The sequence below is a fragment of the Borostomias antarcticus genome, assembly GCF_949987555.1.
Source record: "Borostomias antarcticus genome assembly, chromosome: 14".
NCBI lineage: Eukaryota > Metazoa > Chordata > Actinopteri > Stomiiformes > Stomiidae > Borostomias > Borostomias antarcticus.
This window is the reverse complement of record NC_140247.1, coordinates 11,357,990-11,380,892: the sequence shown is the minus strand read 5'-3', so window position 1 is coordinate 11,380,892 and position 22,903 is coordinate 11,357,990. Positions and strand designations below refer to the sequence as shown.

At 43.7% G+C, this 22,903-nt stretch overlaps 2 protein-coding genes across 2 annotated transcripts in view; both read right to left on the bottom strand.

Moving 5' to 3' along the window:
* Positions 1–4,379, bottom strand: part of tbc1d10b (TBC1 domain family, member 10b) — a gene marked incomplete at its 5' end in the record, with an annotated part of 11,993 nt that extends 7,614 nt beyond the window's left edge. Inside the window, 5 exons of the mRNA XM_084448449.1 lie at positions 10–117; positions 306–405; positions 2,341–2,731; positions 3,110–3,496; positions 4,286–4,379. Of these exons, the coding sequence (XP_084304575.1) occupies positions 10–117; positions 306–405; positions 2,341–2,731; positions 3,110–3,496; positions 4,286–4,379 (1,080 nt within the window). The remainder of the gene's footprint in view (positions 1–9; positions 118–305; positions 406–2,340; positions 2,732–3,109; positions 3,497–4,285) is intronic.
* Positions 4,380–6,355: 1,976 nt separating this feature from the next.
* hsd3b7 (hydroxy-delta-5-steroid dehydrogenase, 3 beta- and steroid delta-isomerase) lies at positions 6,356–22,016 on the bottom strand. Its single transcript, XM_084448934.1, has 6 exons — positions 21,704–22,016; positions 17,230–17,385; positions 11,789–11,897; positions 10,678–10,777; positions 10,165–10,327; positions 6,356–8,066 (listed from the first exon to the last, which is right to left on the bottom strand). The coding sequence occupies exons 1-6, from the start codon at positions 21,858–21,860 to the stop codon at positions 7,654–7,656; spliced, it is 1,098 nt and encodes a 365-aa protein (XP_084305060.1). The 5' UTR covers positions 21,861–22,016; the 3' UTR covers positions 6,356–7,653.
* Positions 22,017–22,903: the final 887 nt, after the last annotated feature.

Below are 22,903 nucleotides of genomic sequence, written 5' to 3'. Positions count from 1 at the left end.
CAGCCGTACCTCAAACTTGCCAGGGTTGTTGTCCAGAAGCTCCTTACTGTTGGAGAGGAGCTGCCAGGCTTTGCACCGGAGAGACGACGGGATACCCTTCCTACAGCGCAGCTTCACCTGCGGAGGGCACACACACACACACACACACACACACACACAGACACAGACACAGACACACACACACACACACACACACACAATCTTACAATACACAGTCTAATAATCATAAACACACATACCCATCAACCCACCAGGTATACCCCCGTCGCAACACACGCCAAGTAACGACCAAGATGAGTAGATACCTTTGGGAAACGTCGTGAGACCCACTTGTCCCAGCTGTTGAACATTTCGAGCCATTTCATCTCACGCTGTCTTGCGACATCCACTCTGGCTTCCTTTTCACTGGAACAGAGATACAAAGCTGACTTAATGAACGGCAACCCTCCCCCAGTCCAAGACCCATGATGAAACAGAATGTGCACTAGGGATGAGACCGTGAACCGCGGTATACAATGTCCACGGTATTAGAACCGTGACATTCCCTGTATTTACGGTATTACGTTCACGGTATTACACAATAATGCGCTGCTGAAACTTCACATTTCAAGTTGCTTGCAACAGTTAATTTTGTAATTTAATATAAGCTTGCTATTAATAAACTGACACACTAATGTTCAATAAAGCTGTTTTCCTTCAAAGTAAAATACTTTGTTTTGTAAAGTTTTTTTATGTGTGTTGGGGAGGTGAAATGCCGTATACCGTGAAATACCGTAAACCGTACCGTGTAACTAGATACCGTACCGTACCGGAAAAATCCATACTGTCTCATCCCTAATGTGCATCACGTTAGGGGTTCTATCACACAGCTCATCCCTACACAACACACATCCTTCCAAGTGAATTACAAACAAGGCCCTGACAATGGCACTGAAATGGTAGCCTGGTACGACCATCCCGTTCTCCCGAGCTCACATTCTGTTTCACTAACGCAGAACGGTCTGGCCTTCGCCTCCTCCAGAGCGATTATGCCAAAATCCAGACCATAGCGGGCCAATCAGGGACTGCGTTTTAACTTCTGTCCCGCCCCACAGTGGAAAGCAGCCCGATTGGTTCGTATTCCCTGCCGCTCGCTAAACAAACATGGCGGCACCCGAAGCAACGAGTGAAAACGTTAACATTAGAAGAATAAACGCAGCAATAAGTGCAGTTATTGCAGAAATAGACTTAATCACAACACTTCACACAAGAGTATGCACTAGTGGAGTTTCTCGGTGGAAAAGACGTTTTTGCTGTTCTTCCGACTGGATTTGGCAAAAGTTTGCTGAACGCTCATTGGCTGAAGGTGTTTGTCTGTCAAGGCAAGTACCCCCTCCCACATAATCGCTCTCTATGGGGCGAAGGCCAGACCCATATTGCGGAGCGAAGCAGTGAGCTCGCTAGATCGGGATGGTCATACCAGGCTACTGAAATGGGCCACTACAGTAGACTTTATCCAGACAATTGACAAACATTTTCCAGGAGCTTGCTCCATCGTCTCGTTGAGAGAGGTCAGGGAACAATTTTTACAGCTCACTTTTCTAGCCCCCGGGTAAAACTGTTTTTTTTGCTTCCTTCTGTAATATGTAGGGGTGGGACCTATGCCCACCCCCCCATTGCTCTCTGTAAAGCGCATTGTGTTGCCTCTGTGTATGAAATGCGCTATACAAATAAAGTTTGATTTGATTGATCAATAACAACAGAGTGATCAATACTGGTTCCAGCTCTACAACAGGGAAAGTGCACTTAATACATTGTCAGTGGGAAGGAGCGAGGAATTTGTAGGAAGACAGAGAGGTCCTGAATGAGTGTACAGGCGAGAGAGCGAGAGAGAGAGGGACAGACAGAGAGAGCAAGAGAGAGAGCGAGAGAGAGAGACAGTAAGTAGAGTCACAAGCCCCATCAGCACTATCTGACTCACAACAAGGGGAGATGAAGGACAAAGAGATATGTTTAGAGAGGGAGGACAGGGCAGACAGAGCAGGGAGCGAGAGATCACTTAGGGGACAAGATGGGTGACTTGGACAGGATAGCCAAACAAGATGGTTGATTTACAAGAGCGATAGGCCAGGCCAGGATCAGACACGAATGCATATCAGTGTCTGGTCGAAGTCCTACTTTTGTCAGACACAGACAGTAGCATTAGTCGTGGCATTACCCAGATGCAGATACACGGCAAGATAGTATATTAGCTGATAGTAGTCATTTTTTTGTGTGTGTCATTAGTGGTCAATCAGGACCCAACAGGCCTCTCGTTCATGGTTCTGATTCTACAGCATGCGTGTTTTCGGATGTACCCACCTGCCCTCGCAATACTGCGACCCCCCAAGGAAGCCATACTTGTCTGTCCGTCTGACCGCCAGGCCGTTGATCTCCGAGTCGGAGCCCACGGAGCTCCCGTCCTCCCCCAGCCCAGACAGAGACTCCAGAGTGCCCGACATCAGGCTGGCTGACTCCAGGTAGCTCAGCGTGTCGGGGGCCGGGCGAGGGCGAGGGCTGGGCAGATAGAGGGAAGGAGCTGCCTCCTGGACGACCAGGACTGGAGGGCTGATTGTGGAGGGGCTGCTGGGAGCGTCGGGTCTCGGAGACTGGGCGGGGTTTTGAGGGGGAGGGCTAGGGACTTCTTGCGGTGGTTGGGGGGTTCTCTCTTCAGGGGTTGGAGCTGCATCTGGGTCTGAGGCTGGGGCTGAGGCTGGGGATGGGGCTGGCGCTGGGGCTGGGGCTGAGGCTGGGGATGGGGATGGGGCTGGGGATGGGGCTGGCGCTGGCGCTGGGGCTGGGACTGGGACTGGGACTGGGACTGGGACTGGGACTGGGACTGGGACTGGGACTGGGACTGGGACTGGGACTGGGACTGGGGCTGCAATTGTTTGGGTGGCGTACCGGGGAGGAGAATAGTGAGAGAGAGAGATGAAAGAAGGGGCTGCAGATGGGCTCATCAGAGACGGAGCCCCATCAGTAGCTAGATGAGGATTCTGGGTGACGTGAACACTGGGGTAGAGATTAGGAGTTGGATTAAGATCAGGGGAGCGGCTTGTCTGCTCTGCTAACCCCTGTCCCTCTATCTCACTTGGGACCTGCACCAGGATCTCTGTCTTGGCTTTTAGTGGCTCAATAACCTCCAGGTCACTGCCCACTGGCCTGGCCACACCTGGGGTTCCCCCCGTCTCCACATCGGTCCCCGTCGTTCCCTTATCACTCTGTGGCATAGCTCCATCTACTGGTGATGGGACCAGACTCTCCGAGGTTGACTCTGGCTGGACAGTTTTGGGGGGAATTAGGGGAGGTCCTTGCACCTGTGACTGAGGTGCCTGGGGTGCAGGGGAAGCTCCTTTCAGGGCTTTGTCATGGTAGAGAGACGACTTGGGGAGGGGGTTCTCCTTGGGGGGGCAGCCGGGGGCGGGGTGGGCTGTGGAAGGCGAGGGCATGGCTGGGGAAGCATGGGGGTCTCCTAGAGCTGGAGGGGAGGGGTTTAGGGCGGAGATTTCGGCCATTGCTCTTCTTTGATCACTCCTTGATGGATAGAGGAAAGGACAAAGATACATTTAATTTGGACAAAACAGACCAAATGTATACATGCTCAATTCAGTCCATTCAAATCATTATCACATATGAAATATATTAAAGCAAGCTCTTGGAACAAAGCTGCTACGTTCTACATAATTATTACTTAACACTATTTCCCTTGCTTAACACAAGAAAATGTGTGGAGACTAGGTTGCTGTTTGCAAATTAAAAACTTCCAATCTCGTACCTGGATTGAGCTCAAGTGCTTCCCCATTCTTAAAATAAAATAAAAAAGAAGAAGAGAGAAGCAGCAGACGCAGTTGACTAGCTATATTTTGAAATCGTGGAAATTCTTTTGAAGTAGTGCACGGTGGTGCAGCGGGGATGTTCATAACCATGGTGATCAATCAGTGTATATGACTGAATGTAGATATACCGTCAGCTATATCTACATTCAGTAGAATTAGAAACACATCAAAACATTCTGTCGCTGTGTCAAACTTGTAGCCTACGGCACTGGGGTCTGCTGATCCAGCAGGTCGATTCCAACGAGCTAGCCGACCACAAGAAGGAGAGGATGGCTAACTTCACTATACCAGATAACGTTAGCTATAGCTAAGTGACGCTTGTTTTCATATCCTCTCTTGGTGCCTCGCTCAAAGACACACAACCTCACTCAAAGCCACACAAAATGTTATCGTTTACTAACAGCTCCGTCTCTGTCAGGCCCTGGCCATACCATAGTCCACGGCCCTGGCCATACCATAGTCCACGGCCCTGGCCATACCATAGTCCACGGCCCTGGCCATACCATAGTCCACGGCCTTGCCCATCCGCTCCCTCTCTGTAGCCAGCTAGCTCAACTCACTCAGAGTGAACTCACCCACGGCCCGCGTGTGTACGTGATCCGTCCGCCTGGACGCCCAGGGGGTTCCTGTCCGCGGCCCCCCCACAGCTCCGGCTCCTTAAGCTCCTCCGTAAGATCAAAACTCGGAAAGGGCGGCACTCTATTGTCGAAAAGGAGGCTAGCGAGAGCGACCGAGCCGGGTAGGAGGCACAATGTCCCCCAAACAAGCCCAGCTAACGTTAGCTCGCTGGCTAATAGTGAGGTGTTGTTAGCCTAGCTAGCAGGTTCTCCAAGTTGGTTAAGTCCTCTTCTCAGACATGGTAGCAGCAAGCCTCTTCACCTGAAACAGGCATTCATTTGTGTGCTATTGTTTCATTTCGAAGCTGATGTCCTATGAAATCCCTTTATCAAGATAGTAACTGTAGCTATCGCTGGGACGCGACCAACAGCAGCAGCCTGCATTTCCTATTGCTGTGACAGCAACGTGCGCGCCCCTGTCAGTGACAGGCCCGTGGTCACGCACGCGCATCCTCACCTAGGGCGCCTCCCTTCAAACTTGACGCTTGAATGGCCACTACCCAGTCGAGGGCACTCCAAACTAGTGGCTAGGGCTAAGGGGGAGTATTGGGATTGGGCCTTACTCTTTGGCTTTCAAGACTAGGCCTACAGTACACTGATGACTGTCATTGGTCATTTCATATTCAAAACCAGTAATTAATTAATGATATATGCAAAAATGTAAAACACACATATGGTTAATAAAGTATATCTTTAATAATACCATTTGAGAAATCTCTTGTAAAACTTTTCAACCATGATCTTATAAATGTCTAATGTGAAAGCGGATTGTGGTAGCTCCTCTTTATCCGGCTCCTATACTACACTTGCTTCCCTTTACTACTGGCCATACACTAATGCCTATATATTTTTTGGGTGAACGGCTACTCCATTATAAGGTTTAATACAGGAGGACAAAAAACGTTCGACCCAAGGTGGGTCTTCGTCTGACTCATAATGGAGTAGCTGTTTGTGCAGACCTCAATTTTTTATATTGTCCTGCACCAGCGGAAGGTTGTTGTGCTTAGCAACCCTACAATTTCTCTACATATTCTTGGTGCCAGTAGATGGCATGCTTCTCCTTCTATCCATGTTCCTAAAACACACATGATCTCACACAGCCAAAAACAGTGGAATGTGTGCACCTGCCAGCATGTCTGGATTTGTGTATATGGTCTACAGTGTGCTTGCTGAAAGCAGGCATACTAGTTTAGATACCTTTAATAGTACTAAATAGTAGCCTATTATTAATGCAAGTATATAAAAATAGTATAAATGCTATCTAAATAGGAGTATAATGCATCAATAAGCTTGTCATTGTGAGTGTAAGTTTGAAGGTAGTATCGACTGTAGCTGAAAAAAGTAGCCTACCAAGTGAGGGCTGAAAGTAAATCTCTCACGACTCACAGTTTATAAACTTGTCAGTTTGAGTAGTTTATGCAACTGAGTCTGTGTGAGTAGTGATCAAAAGTGGTCGGAAGAGGAATAACAAGTAGCCTATGCAAGACCACAAGTGTTCTTGCTGTGAGCAAGCACACTAATAGCCTAATAGGTATAGGATAATATGATATTCGTGTAGGGTAATAAAAGATATGTTCATTCATTAAAAACGTGATTCACGGTTGTTTCCATATCCTCTGTTGGAGCCTAACTCAAGCCACACAACTACCCGATTCAAAACACAGGAAAATGATATAATACAAAACAGCCAACAGCTGGTGGATACTTCCTCTCTGTGTCACGCCTGGCATGCCATGGTCCACTGGCGTGCCTGTCTGCTACAGTACATTGCCTTCAGCTACCTTGCCTTCACCATGTCCTTCGACAGAAAGCAAAGGTCTGGATTTAATTAGTTTATTTGTGTAGGCTATTAAAAGATTGTTCATTCATTAAAAACCTGATTCATGTGATGAAGGCTGTTTATTTATATCCTTTATATAATTGATGCTGTTTCATTCAGAGTGGGAATTATCTCGACTAAATTGTTGAAAAATCAAAGAAATTAAAGGTAAAATTAGAAGCATGACTTGTGTTATTATTTCCCAGTCAACACAGATATCACCTTACACTTTTAATTAACTTTGTGCGACTGTGCATGAATACCGGCAGTGGCAAAGTAGGCAAACTTGTTTTACAGAGGAATGCAGACATAAAAACAACCCCCCCACCCACCTACACACAAAATAAACGTTTGTTCTTTTGAGTCATTAGTTCCAGCACAGAACAGGACCTGAATCTTGTTGACTGACCCAGGGCGCTCTACAGTGCTTCCCTCTGACGAGTTCTCCACATTTATAGTAAATATTGTGGCGATTGCTATGGAGAACCAAACCCAATGGGGCACCCACATCTCTAGGAACTAGGAATCCCTTCTTTCTAAAGGGAACTCCCTTCTCTCTGGCTTCAGTTTCAGACCACCTCATCAGGGTGATGAAATGTTTCCATTCTAGTGAACACATGGTTTCATAACACTGCACGGTACTGTAGATCAACTCTGGAATCTCTATGGTAACCCAGCCTAAGTTTGAATACATCTGGTTGGGAATGTACATTGATTTAACAGTTTTCTATGGATATGTCTATGTAATGAATCTCAGTCTCAGTATTAAATTCTCAAAAATCGGTTGAATGTATTAAAATGTTTTTTTTGCAAAGCATACATACAAGATAAGTTGGATAATAATTGCATGTCTTAAACAATTGTTGTAGAGATATTGTTTTGAATTAGAGCTATTGTTTCCATATATGAGCTATAGAATAAAATTAAATAATTAAACATGTATTTATACACTTTTTTGCTATACATTTAAACATAAATAGTATTATGAAATTCAAGTTAATAACAATTGTCTTTGTTACAAATACAAAAGTTTGTTACAAAAGCCTATCCTAACAGTTAACTAATGTTAAAGGAGTAAGCGCAACCTTAAAACAAACTTACTGCAACCAGTTCACTAGTAAGTCTGGTCAGTCACTCCTTCATGTCTCTAATACAAATTCACAACATTTAGATACATATGATAATTAAGTAAATATAAATGACTAAAATATTATTAAAACACATATTAATGTGTATTATATATTAATGCGTGTAATAAGACTGTAATGCTGTCATGTAATGTGTCTTTGAAAGAAAGTGCAGAAGACTGTGTTCCAGGGGTCAGAGGCACGTGGTGATGTATGGTACTGTGGTTCAGTCCAAACTAGGAGTCTTTGTTGCCCTCTAGGGGAAAGGTGTCAACCCATCTCTGAGTGCGGGCCCGGCACTGGTCCCAGTCGTACAGCGGCCGGTACTGGAAGTGACGCTGGGCCTTGTCTGAGCGCACAGTGAAGGAGGTGCTGCCCACAGCCAAAGTATAACGGTTGAGCAGTGGAGTGTAGCTCCACATTGGCTTCAGCACCCAGCGCAGCAGGTCATTCAGGAAAGCCATGAACCACAGCACCAGAAAGGGCACGCGGATCTGACGGAAGTTGAACGCAGACAGGAACTGCATGTTGAAATCCTCATAGCTCTTGTAGGGGGAGTCGTCATAGCAGAAGAATGCTTCACCTGCGAGTGTGTGGGGGGACTCTCTGAGGGCACGAGCTGCCAGCAGATGCATCCAGGCCACATTTCCTGTAAAAAAGAAAGATGACTGATAACATAATGAAGCATAGCCTAACTATCAGGGTTGGGGAGTAATGGATTACATGTACCGTGTTACATAATCAAATTACCAAACGAATGTGTTACAGTTACAGAGAAAACTAGACTCGGGCGAGGTGCCAACTTGCGCCTTATAGACCGCAAGTGACCGTCCATTTTGTTTGTGCTTCCGATCAGAAGTGACTCACTCCACTGAGTTTTCAGAAAACCCTCATATAAAGAGTTTTAAATCTGGAACCAAGCTGGACCATATGGGTGTGAAATCCCCTGAATGTGTTTGTCAAGTACACGCTACTGAAGATACTGCAGTCAAAAAATGTTTGCGAGGAGCTTAACGTCAAATCTGTAGTTCTCCATGGTCAAATCATGCAATGGAGAGAGGTAGTCATTGCTGCCCTCTGGTGGACGGTTAGAAGTATAAATAACTCCAATACACTCCCAGCGAAAGAGAACAATACTTAGTGGATCCGCCCTCTAATTCAGATCCTCTCCAAAATCTTATCAGGTCCAGGGTACCTTGGGCAGGATATATGTACCTAGTTTGAACATCATACGGTTATTTGTTTTTGAGCTATTGTGCGAACAACATGCCCATCCAGCCAGCCACCCACCCCAGGCATGCAAACTGGTTAGGGGTGAAAAAGGTGAGGAGGATGCATGAAAAGAGAAAAACACAGACCTGCTAGGAGGGTTGGGGGTATGCAGGGATTTTTTTTAATAAGATACTAAATGACAATTTAAAAAAATATATATAAATCAATTTTATTTATTTTAGAGTGAACAAAATAAAGTTCAAAGTATAAATTTAGTTTGGGGTGCCTGTGGCTCAGGAGGCAGATTGTCCAATGACCGTAAGGTCGGCGGTTCGAATCCCGACTCTTCCTGTCCACATGTCGAAGTGTCCAAACACGCGTTCCACAATATCAGATTTCCGTGCTCCGTTGGCCCAGTCCCAAAGTCCACACTCACAGATTTATTGTCTTTCTATGTAGTCGCTTTGACTGGCAGGCTCTCGACCCCCCCCCCCCCCACCCCACACACACACACACAAAAACATTTCTCATCGGATCTGCACGAATCACATAAGTGACCTATTTTGGATTTAAAAACACAGAAAAGTGACACTTTTAAATGCCTGCACCCACATACATAACACCCACACATCACCCACACACAGAGCAGTGAACATCCTACTTACAGTACGCGCCTCACAGCGGCGCCAGTAGAGACAGTAGTCAGATTACAGATACTGTGCATCTGAACACTAAGGTGATTACTCACATGATTACATTCACATTTTACGAGAAAGAAATGTGTTTTTGTTTGCCAAGTTCCAAATTTGAAGCATTTGGAGGTAACAAAAGTTCGTATCGTTTTACTCACTGCTGTCGAAATGCAAAGCCATGCTGCTTAACTGGACAGACCTTGCTAAGTTAACGTAGATAGCATTAACTGATAGACAGGCAGGACTAGCTTGCTTGCTAGTGCAGCTACGGGGCTGTCTCACTACAGTGGTTTGCTCTGCCTCCGTCTGCCGCATGTACACTGTTGCCGTTGACTTTCCATTGAAAATGTATTTTATTCATTCCTTATTTCAATATATGGCCTTTAAATGAAAACTAATTCAAAAGTCACTGAAACAGATTATGTTACAGATTTTTACTTGTGCCATTGCGAATCGCGCAAGTAGGGTGTCCACTGCTGTCTGTCTGTATGTATGGGAATGGGAAATGTCTTTGCACCATAATTCGGAAAAAACAAACAAACTGAAGCACTCAAAAGTGTCACTGTTGCACTCTATAAGGCACAAGTTGGCACCTCGCCCAGGTGCAGTCCAGTTAAACAGGCAATCAGTAATCTGTAACAGAATACTTGAAAGCAACCCTCCCGAGGCTCACATTACATTACAGTCATTTAGCAGACACTTTTATCCAAAGCGACTTAACAATAATTGCATTTAACGTAGGAAATGTCAGTGTACTGCTACTTGCCAGAACTCATAAGTACACCTCCTTCCTAAAACAAGTGACTAAGAGCATAATCTAGTGTTGAAGGCATGCAGGCTCACCTGCATAGACCCGCCCGTGTTCTGTATTTTTTGGGACACCCCGGATCACCCATCCCCCTGTCCGCACACCCATCTTATAGAAGTCCTTCATCAGCTGGTGGTGCTCCCCGTAGATACCTGTGGGCCTCAGAGAGCATGTATACAAACATGCCTCTCCTTTCAGCTAGGCAGGGAGAGGACAGGAGAGAAGAAAAGAGGAGAGATCTTAAGATGCTGGTAAAGGTTAATGAATGAAAATACTTAAACTTGTAGAAAATCTGGAATAACACATATGTTTTCATTAAGGCAGCAGAGGGGTAGAGCAACATATGCCAGGCTGAGCATTGCTCAACGTAGACTGCAGGGCCTCCAGGGAGAGGACTGTGAAAAAGCTGCATCAGATTTCTACTGAAAAAGCTGCTTCATTTCTTATCTGAATGGCCCGCTTTACAAAAAAATCCAGTGTGACGTGGAGCGTATGTAGGTGGTTTTTTTGTGTGGTCAGCGATGAGTGAATGCCTTGCATAATAGTACCTTTGTGCCGTTGGCCTCGAGGACCAGTTTCTCGGCCTTGGCCTTGCTCTTGGGGTAAGGCATTTCATGACACACATTATAAAATGTGTCTTCATCACCTCTGTGGGGAGGGAGAGAGAGAGAGAGAGAGAGAGAGAGAGATAATGCAATTAGGACACAAGAACAGCACTCTGCATTCATGCGTGGAATGTAAAAATAAATCAGCTCCAATAGAATTAGCCAATTATGGAATTTCAAAAGAGGGAGAAAGAGAGCAGAGAGAAAGAGAGCAGAGAGAAAGAGACCAGAGAGAAAGAGAGCAGAGATAAAGAGATAGAGGGTTTCTCCTCGTCTGGGCAAAGCCAGTCATGCCTACAAAAGCTGATAGTGTTCTAATCAGCCAGGTAATGTGTCTGAGGTCATTTGAGAGAGACACTAGACAAGTACGCAAGTAAGAGAGAATGCACCTAAACAAACATCTGTGAAGCAGCTGAAAACTAAATTACTTCCAAAAGGAAAAAAAGACTGTCAGAGGGAGGAATTGTAGAGCACCCAGGGTCAGTCAGCAAGAGAAAGGTCCTGTCTAGTTCCCCAGTTTTTCCTCTTTCTCTCTCTTTAAAACAATATTACAACTTAAGACACACACACATATATGATGTGTGTCACTGACTAAGGTGAATAAGGTGCAGAATTATTATTGTCATGCACCTTTAATAAGAACCTTTGTGTGCATTCCTGTATACACACGTTCCTGTAAACCACAGCCATTTTTAACACCACACCCACAATAACATTGCATACGTTTCAGACATACCACACATGCCAAAGTAATTGTGTGTGTGAGGGGGAAAGAGGGGTTACTGATATGTATTTCCTCTTTAGCCAAGGCCCTTTATATAGTTATGTAATTATAATGTTAAAAGAGAAGATTCTCTCTATATCTTTTTGTGTGTGCGTGCGTAGTCATACAGGCCAGAGGAAGTATAATGATGGGAAATCATGTTTGGCAACGAGTGATTGTGAGAATTAAATTGAATCAAGATGAAAAACATCAAGACAAAGATGCTGTAAAACAAGCAGAGAGCACAAGTGAAAAACAGACAAAAGTTAAGATTGCAGTTATTAACTTCACCTGATAAAGGGGTCTCCTTTAAGATTTGGGCCAATCACCTCCATACTGCTGGTATAGACCAGATACTGAATGTCATTCTCCACACAGGCATTGATCACATTCACAGTTCCTGTTCAAGTTCGATGGAGGAAGCAAATACAGAGATAAAGAACCAAGATCATCATGAGGTATAATCTACACATCTGACATCACATTCTAGTCTGTGTTTTGCCCAAATACAGATATCTAATCTTATCTATCTTTTCTCAGTAAAATTAATGGGAATTCAACATGATTCTACACGGCAGAGTGCCTAAGTGTCCCATGGGACCTTATTTAGGAAAAAATATGTACGCTAGTCAATAACGACGATAAACAAATAATTTATTGATCCCGTTTGAATTGTGCCATGACCATAGACATAGGATGTTTGTCAATTTAAAATATAGGCTAATTTTGCAAGTCAAGAAAATCACAGTTTTTCGCAAGACTGTAAAGCAGTTATTCCAATCTGGAAATCAGCATAGTATGATGTGTGTTTTCTTAAAGATTAAATGGAAGAAAAGGAAAATTGGAAGCAAAAAAATGCAAACATACAGTAAATGATAATGGTCAATCGATTAATCGAACACCTGCATCTCTCTGGTGTCACCACAAGAGGCAGTAGTCCCTCCACTGTTTATTACTGCTGGTACAAGCAGCTATGACTGACCGTGACTTATCACTCGCCTAGACCAAAACAAACCCTGTCACATCAGGTCCCACAATTCAACTCGCAATGAATGTACTGCAACTAACGCTAGAATGATTCCTAATGATCCCTGTAATGTAAGCGGCATCATTTGTATTTGCATTGTTTTTACACAATTCTTTATGTTTTTTGTCGACCTTTGAATAAATTTGGCCTTGAAATGTTTTCTGACATCTGCAGTCTTTATGGTACATGACTGTAGTTCCACCCACATAGACATTTACGTTACATAGGCTACACATTTAATAAGCTCACTAAATGATCGAAACATTGCTTCGATGTTTTGCTTTATTTTAGAACTTTAGAGTATTCAACCACATATTAGTCATGTCATGAGAAAATAACGCCTAGAAAAATGATTTTAGGTCAATATATGTTTCAGAGTCATATATCCTGTGTTTAATGTTTCTTTCTTTTTGCTTCTCTACAATACAGTATAGATATCTTAAGCTAGAATAGTAGGGCAATCACATGAGGGGCTAAGACTTGTGGATCATATTTTTGTTTCGTTTGATGTTTTTGCCTAACAAAATAGTCTGTTCTGACTCCCAAAACCCCAAAACCGTCACGAGCCAGGGCCTAGAGACACAGAAAGGCAGCCTCCAGCCTGCTTGTGAATCATCTGCATACAGTGGTGTATATCCTGTTATGCACTGTGTATATTTAGATGTGTATACAGATACTGGTTGCAATGCAACTGGCACATTCTGTTTTAATATCGGTGTTGCTTTTATGGCTCTGCGTGCTACTAACATTTTTCTGCCTCCCCTCGCTCTAGTGCCTCTCTGTCTCCCTCCTACCTTCTAACCAGGTCCAGTGGATGCCCCACTGTCACCCGCAGACCACCCTGAGTCCGATAGATACCCCCGTGTCTGCTGTGGATGTCCAATACAGCCAATAACCCTGTCCTCCCCCCTCCTCCCTAGTGTCTCTCTCTCTCTCATACTCTTAACAGGTCCTGTGGACACTCTCCATCTCCTGAAGGCCATCCTGTAGCAGGTCCCAGAGAACCCCAGCCCGTCCTCGGCCAAGGTCCACCTAATGGCTCCTGGAAAGGCCCCCTGCCCCCTCGTGTCTTCTGTCTCCCCACCTCTGCTTTGCGTCACTCTCCATGAGCCTGTTCTGCTAAGTGCTTAGTTATATGATTCACTTAAATATCACATTAGAGACTACAGGGATAGCTAACACATAATGGCCGACCATGTAGGCAACTTCTCTGTAACTATTTGTGCACTCTACTTTTAGTCATGTCTCTCTTATGAAGTATTTAGCCCATGTTTACTGCTCTGTATATGCTCTTAGCCAATAGACAAACATTTTCCAGGAGTTTTCTCGATCATCTCGTTGAGAGAGGTCAGGGAAGAATTTTTACAGCTCACCTTTTCGGCCCCCGGGGGGAACTGTTTTTTTGCTTCCCTCTGGAAAATGTAGGGGTGGGATTTATGTCCATCCCCCCATTGCTCTCTGTAAAGAGCATTGTATTGCCTCTGTGTATGAAATGCGCTGTAAATAAACTTTTTTACGACGGGACAGGGAAATAGGCCCAAAGGGAAGAATTGTGATGATCATTTTGTGTGCGCAAACTTCTTGTTATGAATTATGACTCAGCAGCAAACCGTCAAAATGTTGGACAGACAGAAATAGTGCAGTAGGTGTGAATGGTGTGAATTGTATTGCAGAAATAAGCACCAAGGGAAACTGCTGGGTTTGTTGTCATAACTTTAGTGATGCGTCATCAAAATACAGCCTACATGAGGCCGAAAATATTCCTTCAATGGCTATTTCAATGCCATTCACACATAGCTCCCTATGAAAGGCAATCAAATTTAGTGCATGAGCATAACCTTAGTGATGTGTCCAAGATCATCAAAATATAGCTTACAAGTGGCAGAAAATAGGCATTCTCTCTATTCCTTCAACAGCTATTTCAATGGCATTTTCTGCATGATTTAACAGAAAAGTGAAATGAGACTTGTTTGTTATTTGTTTTAAATCAAACAATCAAGCAATTTGATATGAGGCAGGCCTATTTCTCATAATTCTTTAGAATATATCCTAGCTAGGCTTACTATAATTTCAACACTGCTTTACACACAGTAATGCACACACAGAGACCCCAATTTCAAAACCCTGGAACCACATCTGGGTACCCTAAATCATTTTAGTCCCTCGCCTCACAGCTTGGCTCCTGGACAATGATCAAGATTGCACTTTTGGACACTTGAGGAGTCATGCCATTGGAAACCAGTGCGCACAGCTCCATCCAAGATTAACCGTGATGTTTCCACCCGGTTATGCAACTAGACATATTTCAAACGAGAAATAGGCTGCTTCTTGTTGCTGTCACATTCCGTTTCAGACTTCTGTTCCACTCCTTTTATTTTCAGCCCTTTACTCGTCATGAGAAAACACGAGAGGAACGTTTTGGTAACCGAGAGCAACAAGAGCTGTGGAGTTCTGTGGAGATCTGAACAAAAAGTCCATAGTGCATTGAAAATATATATCGTTGTTGTAATCTTTATTAATCTTATATTGTTTTTGGTTCTGTTTATTTAAGGCCAAGACCTAAAGGCTTGCATTTTCCATGCCTCCATGTTATGCTTGATATTTTTATTTGCATTATTACCTACTAGCCCTACTATAGGCCAACAATAAAAATACAGTGCACTCTAAGCTTTAAGCTTGGCGCTGTTCAGCTACATACAGCTCACCGGTGGACAGGTGAGAAGCTCCTAGGGTGTGTAGCCTCCCGATATAGAACTGCTTGCCACTGACAGCTACCATTATGTTATGGAAGCTGCTGCTACTTGGATATTGGGCTACTTTATATCATACCTCCATGCTTGTGAACTTGTGAGCTAACTGGTTATGGCTAGCTGGTTCGGCTGTGGCTCAATGGTAGAGTGGGTTGTCCACTGATCGTAGGGTCGTTGGTTCGAATCCCGCCTCCTCCTGACCATGTCGGACAAGACACTGAGCCCCAAATTGCTCCCAATGAGCAGGCTAGCACCTTGCATGGCAGCTGCCGCCATTGGTGTGTGAATGGGTGAATGAGAGGCCATTGTAAAGTGCTTTGGATAAAAGCGCTATATACTGTAAGTGTAGTCCATTTACCATTCCGTCCTACTAACCAGTAGTGTTGCCATCTTCTCTCTAAGGTAAGCAGCTGTTGGTTCTCCAGTTCTCCAGTAGCTAGATGACATAATCAGCTGATCTGCATAATATGCAATTCTGCAAGAGGCAAAATGAATAGAAATGCTCTTGCTGCAGCAGACAGCTGTGATTGGGCAGGGTCTCCTCCTCCTGTAGCTTTTTTTTTTGCATCAATTGTCATGTCAAACATTTACATTTCACCTCTTGGATGGTTCTGAGAACTGAGGAGACTATTGACGTCGTCTGTCACCTCCTTCCATGCATTGGATTTCCCTGTCCCTGTCACGCCACTGCTAACTGAGGAAAATAAAATCATTTTTCTATCAATCAATCAATCAATCAAAATAACTTCAATCTCTGCCTCGGAGAAGTTTTTCTTTCTCTCTCTCTCTTTCTTGGTCTGTGCCATGTCAGCTCTCTGCAGGCTGATAGGTGCTGAAGTGAGTCCAAATCCATACACATATTTACTAACGTTTCATGAATGAGACCAACTAAGAGAAACCCTATGAGGATTAGGTCAGTTATGATCATTAGATAGGTAATAATGTAGAGAACAGAACTGCATTTCTTCATACCTAAAATTTCCTCATAGCTAAAAAATGTCATAAGACATTCCTAAACCCATAACGAAGCAGGTCAGAACAGGTGATCAGATCAAAACATAAATAGAAAGGCTGGTATCTGCTTTCTATCTTCAGACGTGTTTCAGAGGAGTGGAATGGAGAGGTGGCAAACCATAAAAATCATGGGTTACCACAATGCCTGCATGTTGCAAGCTTCAGGCCCCATCAGTGGAGGTCCAATTCCAGGGAACCGTTTTTTATTGTTTACAAAGATAGCTGGATTCAGTTTGAGGCTAGTGTTGCTTAATTCTTGTTTTTGTGGTACAGCAAACGCCACCCCTACTATATATCACACAGTGAACTCAGCCACCCCACCCAAGACAAAAACAATCTTTTTGTCTGCCCAGGTCCTTAGAGGGTACAGACTACAACTACTATTATACATCACACCGGCAACTCAGCCACCCCACCCAAGACAAAAACAATCTTCCCCTTCATTTCTCAATTCTTCTGCTCTCCCTCTCTCCCATCTCCCTCCTGCCTTTTAACCTATCACCCTCTAAGGGTCTGTGCAGACTACACGAATTCAAGCCGATTTTGGGCTGTTCTCTTCATGACACCCAGGAACGGGTCCACAATCATTTTCCCTTTATTTTATTTTTCTTCTTTAACTGAGCAACACAGCTTACGCTGAATTCTGACTCCCTGGCAGAATCCCACTCCCCTTCGCGTTTAGTTTGATCTCTGCTCTTCTGACAAAACGAGTGTTTATAGTTTCTACCACTCAGTAAGGACCAGGACATCAGAAGAGGAGCAACTTGTCACAAAAAGCGAGGCTTTATTTTAGGCTTTAAGATGAACACATCGTAATGCGAACCTATGGCTAGCTACTGCTATAGCATCCACGGTAATAAACTACGAGAGCACTTGGAATAAGTAGGCTACCTACATAATAGTTTACAAGTAATAGGCCTGTACGGGCCATTAAGACTCACCTTGGACATTGACGGCTTGGATGACAGACTCTGGTACTCTGTGCCAGACGTCCACCAGGCTGGCTGTGTGGATGAGCACAGCTGCCCCATGAGACACCTCCAAAACGGTGGAGTAATCTGTGATGTCCCCCTGAATCACCACCACCTTCACCCGCTCTGAGGAGAGAGGGACAGGGAGAGGGGAGGGAGGAGAAGAGGGGAAAAGAGATGGGATGAAGAAAGAAAAAACTAGAAAAACCGCGTAGCGGCTAAATGCCTCCACCCAATGCAAGTTGCAGTGAACATTCAGCTGACCTTTGACATTTGAATACCAAAATCTAATCCAATTAATCGAATTAAGTCCAACTGGACATTTTGGCCAAATATGTACAAATTCTGTCGTTCTTGAGATATCGTGTTCAGCAGGCCAAAAACACCTTTTGTGAGGTCAGTGACCATTGACCTTTGACCCCCACAATGCAATCAGTTAATCATCGAGTCCAACTGGACATTTTACCCAAATATGAACAAATTCCATTAAGCCTTTCTTGAGATCAAGGTTATTATAGTTAACGAAAACTAACTAAAAAATGAAAACTAGGTGTGAAAAAACATTTTAGTTAACTGAAATAAAAATAAAAACTAGGCTTTACAAAAAAACGATAACTAACTAACTAAAACTGTATTGTGTGTTTACAAAACTAACTAAAATAAACTAAAATTGTAGAAAAAATGTCCTTAGTTTTAGTCTTTTTCATTCCATAGATAAGCCTAGTATTTTGGGTGGATATGAAATCTATCCTCCATTATTTCTTTAGCTGTGCCCCTGCGCAGAGGTAATCTGACGTCCACCAGATGGTTTGTTTTGCACAGAGTGAAACAACATGAGCTCACGAGATCAGGATGGTCTCACGAGGCTAGCACAGAAAAAAAAAAAACTAATACTAAAACTAATAAAAACTAAACTAAAACTAAGCATTATCAAAAAATAAAAAATAAACTAAACTAGCAAATCTGCTTTAAAAACTAATTAAAACTAAACTGAAATTGAACACAAAGTTAAAACGATATAAAAAATAAAAAATAATGAAAAAAGCAAAACTATTATAACCCTGCTTGAGATAGTGTTAATCAGGCCAAAAACACCTTTTGGGAGGTCACATTGCCCCTTGACCTTTGACCCCCACGATCTAAGCAGTTTATCCTTGAGTGCCAGTGAACATTTGTTACAAAGGGGAAGAAATTCCATCAATGCGTTCCCGAGATATTGCATTAACAAACATCGTACGGACGGACAACCCGAAACCATAATGCCTCCAGCCAGGCTGTCGCCTGGCGGAGGCATTAAAACTGGATTAGGTCAGAGAACAAAACAAGATGGTAGTTGCATAGAGGAATCAGACACTGAAGTAATAAATCTGCAACGCTGAAAGACCTCATCTAACCAAACATTTATGCCAACGAGAGCTAGGTCAAATTAATTTTACATCTGGGAAAGAGAATGCAGTCGCTCAACTCAACTCAAACTTTATTTATAGAGCACATTTAAAAATGACTGTGGTCGACCAAAGTGCTGTACAGGTAGGTGAAATAAATTACAACAATAATACTACAAAACACAACAATACACACAAACACAACAATACCCACAAAGACAACAACACACACACTAGCCTGGGAGTCATGCTCAACTACAATTGAAGGCCAGGGAGAAAAAGTGGGTCTTTAATAAAGATGTAAAAACCTCAAGGGTCTGGGCAAATCTAATGTGGAGGGGCAAGTTGTTCCAGAGCCGAGGAGCAGCCACTGCACAGGCTCGTCACCTCTGGACTTAAGCCTAGTCTTGGGCATGTCCAGTAGCAACTGGTCAGCTGACCTTAAGGCTCTAGCTGGGGTGTGGCGGTGCAAGAGTTCAACCAGGTAGAGGAGCCAGTCCATTTAGAGTTTAAAAAACAAATAGCAGACGCTTAAAATCAATTCGAAAGCGGACAGGGAGCCAGTGGAATAAAGCCAATACTGGGGTGATGTGGTCGCGCATTTTTGCCAGTGAGAAGGCGAGCTGCTGCATTTTGGACAAGCTGCAGGCATCTGAGTGAGGACTGGTCAATGCCCACATACAGAAAGTTGCAGTAGTCTAGACGCAAGGTAATGAAAGCGTGAATTACCCTCTCTAGATCTTTTGGGGAGAGATATGCCTTAGTCTTGGCTAAGTCTTAGCTGAAAAAAGCTGGTTTTAACTACAGAGCTGATCTGTTTTATCATATTTAAAAGCGCTATCGAAGGTCACTCCAAGATTCTTAACGGATCACTGGATGTTGGAGCTTAGGCGGGTAAGGATATTAACAGGAAAGTCTAGAAAGGCTTTGTGGTTAACATGGTTAAAAGTTGGTCTCTAGGACCGGCGGCTCTAGGGGGTGGCAATGAGTGGAAGCTACCACCCCTGAAAAAGCCTTGCCACCCCAGTTGCCATCTCTGAACTTTAAATGTGTATGGAGAGATAACCTCTGCCCCCCCAACTGGAACCCCTGCCAAGTGCCAACCTTTTGCCACCCCAGGTAAAACTAGCTAGAACCGCCACTGGTCTCTAGTGAATAACTAATTCCATTACTCGTACAGTGTGTCCCTGCATGATCTAAGTTATCGCTGTGAAACATTGTTATCTAGAGGGCAGGAGTAACCACAGGGAGGATCTGGACTCTGGAACCACAAAGTCCGCGACACGAAGTACTTTGTAGGCTATGCGCTTCACTTATGGCGCTGGAAGCCATAAGTGAAGCACATAGCCTACAAAGTACTTCGTGACGTGGACTTTGTGGTTCCAGAGTCCAGATCCTCCCTGTGGTTACTCCTGCCCTCTAGATAACAATGTTTCACTACTTCTTTGATGAAGTACTTCTTTGATGATTTCCATCACACCAAAGCTGGAATTCCCTATTCGCCTATTACAGCTACTGGACAAATTGATGTTTATACACACTCTTCCATGGTCAATGCCTGGGGTTGGTGGCTAGTCTGCTGGAAACGTTGACCACATAAAACCAAGTTTGGTAAGAAGAGATCCAATGATTTTCTCAGTTTCCTTTTGAAGTGAAGCTATGGGTTCAGATTACAGGCAGACTGTTGGCCTCCAACCAAAGAGCTCCATCAACATCCAGACTGTGCACCGACTGAATGCACCATTATCATCATTATTATTATTATTAATTATTATGTGTGTATGAATGGGTGAACGACAGGTATTAATTGTAAAGCGCTTTAAATAAAAGCGCTATATAAGTGCAGTTTATTTACCACAACAGAATCCCTTCCTGGCCTGCTGCTACCAGCCAACTTAATGGACACATTGACCACTGGGGATTTAACATTAAAGGTGTTCTATGGCTGATAACTACAGTAGTCTACTTTAAAGGGGTGACTTCATTTGCTCTCAGAATTAGAAGCAGTGACATGTATAGTACAAGATTTACTGCTATTCAACGAACTGTCGCTCTGAAACAGATGTGACTTTCTATGATGATCAAGTGGGACATTCTCAGTGAACAGAGACGTTGGGGAGATTAGCTGCGGTCTGGTCTGTGGCCATAACCCTCTCAAGCCGCTTGCTTTAAGAGAGAACAAACAAATGGAGCAGCCTATTTCCTAATTTCCCCTCAGTGACATCCACTAATGTCTTCACTCATTCCACTTGACCTAGACCTTGACCTGTTCTAGTCTGGAAGGAAACACTAAAAAAATCAAGCAAGGGCATAGGGGCGGAGCCAGCACCTACCTTTAAAATACAGATGCATTTGAATAATGTCATCGGGAGCATATAGTCGAGACTAAATGAAAAAATGATCCAACCCATTAAAGAAGAAAACTGTAGTTAGCCAACTCTGTGAAGTGAGAACTTCTGGGTACTCAGATTAACCTACCCATGTTCTAATTAGCCCCCTCATCGCATAACTCTAGAAATATATGACCAAATCTTTGTTTATGTAATAGCCTATGCAAATGTACCAACAATAAAAAAATTACATAGATGGATGGATGGACGGACGGACGGATGGATGGACGGCCCCTGGGAGGAAATTTGGCGTTTCAGCAGTTGAAATTACAGCAAGATTGGAAAGAAAATTACAATAGAGGAGTTTCACTGATCTGTTGCACTAATTTTTGTGTCATCAATAAAACAAGGCATATAGGTATATATATAGCTATGCTTTTTGAACAGCATGTTCACGTTACTGCCTTTGATCAAGTAACTTTAGACTATTTTCTGCATTCCAATTGGTAGCTATGCACAAAAAAGTACCAAACGATTCAGGTTTCACGGGTATTGACCATTTTCCATTACTCAAGATAATAACCAAAATTATTTGAATAATTTACTCAAACATTTTTTCTTACAGTGCCTCTCTTCGTGCTGCGGAAACTGCGTGTCTATTTAGGTCGCCTGTTGCTAGCTAAACGTGGCCATCTACGCCAGGGAACAAGACCAAAAGCCTGTGATTACCCGTGCTCCGATCCTGCAGACTTGAATCGATTTGTTTATCGAACAACCTGATCTCCGTCAGTTTATCCTCCTTCTCGAGCAGGACTTGTAGCAGGTGTCGACCAAGGAAACCACAACCTCCAGTAACCAAATAGACTAAATCCGTTTGTTCTGACATTGCGATCTGTTTGTTTGGCTGTCCTAGTTGTTGGTCCTTGCGTTATTTCCTGAAGGTAAAGTTAGGCTTTTACTTCACAATTTGGTCAATAGTGGACCGCCGGTTTGTCTGCTCGAGCTCACGGTCTCCTGTAACCCACAGCAGTAGCATCAACTCAAACGCGAGAAGGAGAGACTGGAAGCTTTATAAGACCGCAGTGGCGTCTGGTGGGTCCTAGAACCGGGTAAGTCAAGACCAACGAAGCACGCACGCGCAGCGCGCACTATTTTTTGGGGGGTGCGCTTTCAAAGCATGTCCTGATAGGAGGTTTCACAGCACCAGAAGGGCGTTGCAGTGGCATTTTTATATGTAAAAAAAACATACAGGAAAACTACAGTAGCCTAGGCTGATGTTTTTTAACACGTCAACAAAGGTCAATAATTTGAGAGAGAGCAAATAAGTGGGCAATATTTAGGCTGAAACAACCAAGCTTTTATTATAGTACACATAGACACACATATAGACACATTTGACCACATTTCAGGACAGAACAAGACAGATTAATCACTTGTACAGCCAGGAATGTTTACACATCGGCTGTTAAGGTTAGTCCTGCCCATAGAAATGCACTGATCAGATGAGCAGAGAAGTGCAGAAAAAATTCTACTGCTGGATCATTTTTCGGACTTCATGAACGGGACATGGAATCAACTGTCACTCAAAAATAGTTGTTTACAGAAAATTCTAGCCTACTAGGACCCCCCCCACACACACACACACACCCCTAGCTGTTGAGACACGGTCTGCACCCCCCCCCCCCCCCCCCCGCCCCCTTCAGAAAATAGTTCCAACGTCACTGTCTTCGAGTGAGTGTGTATCGTTCATGCTCCTGCATTTTCAGTGCAAGGGTAGTAGTCCAGGGGTCATACTGATATATACTGATATTTTCACAAATTGGTACCACCCAACGTGACCAAAGATTTGTGGTATTTTTGTCTTTCAACATGTTTCTAGTTTATATTTTGGTATATATCTAGTAGCTTAATGATAGAAATCACTTAATA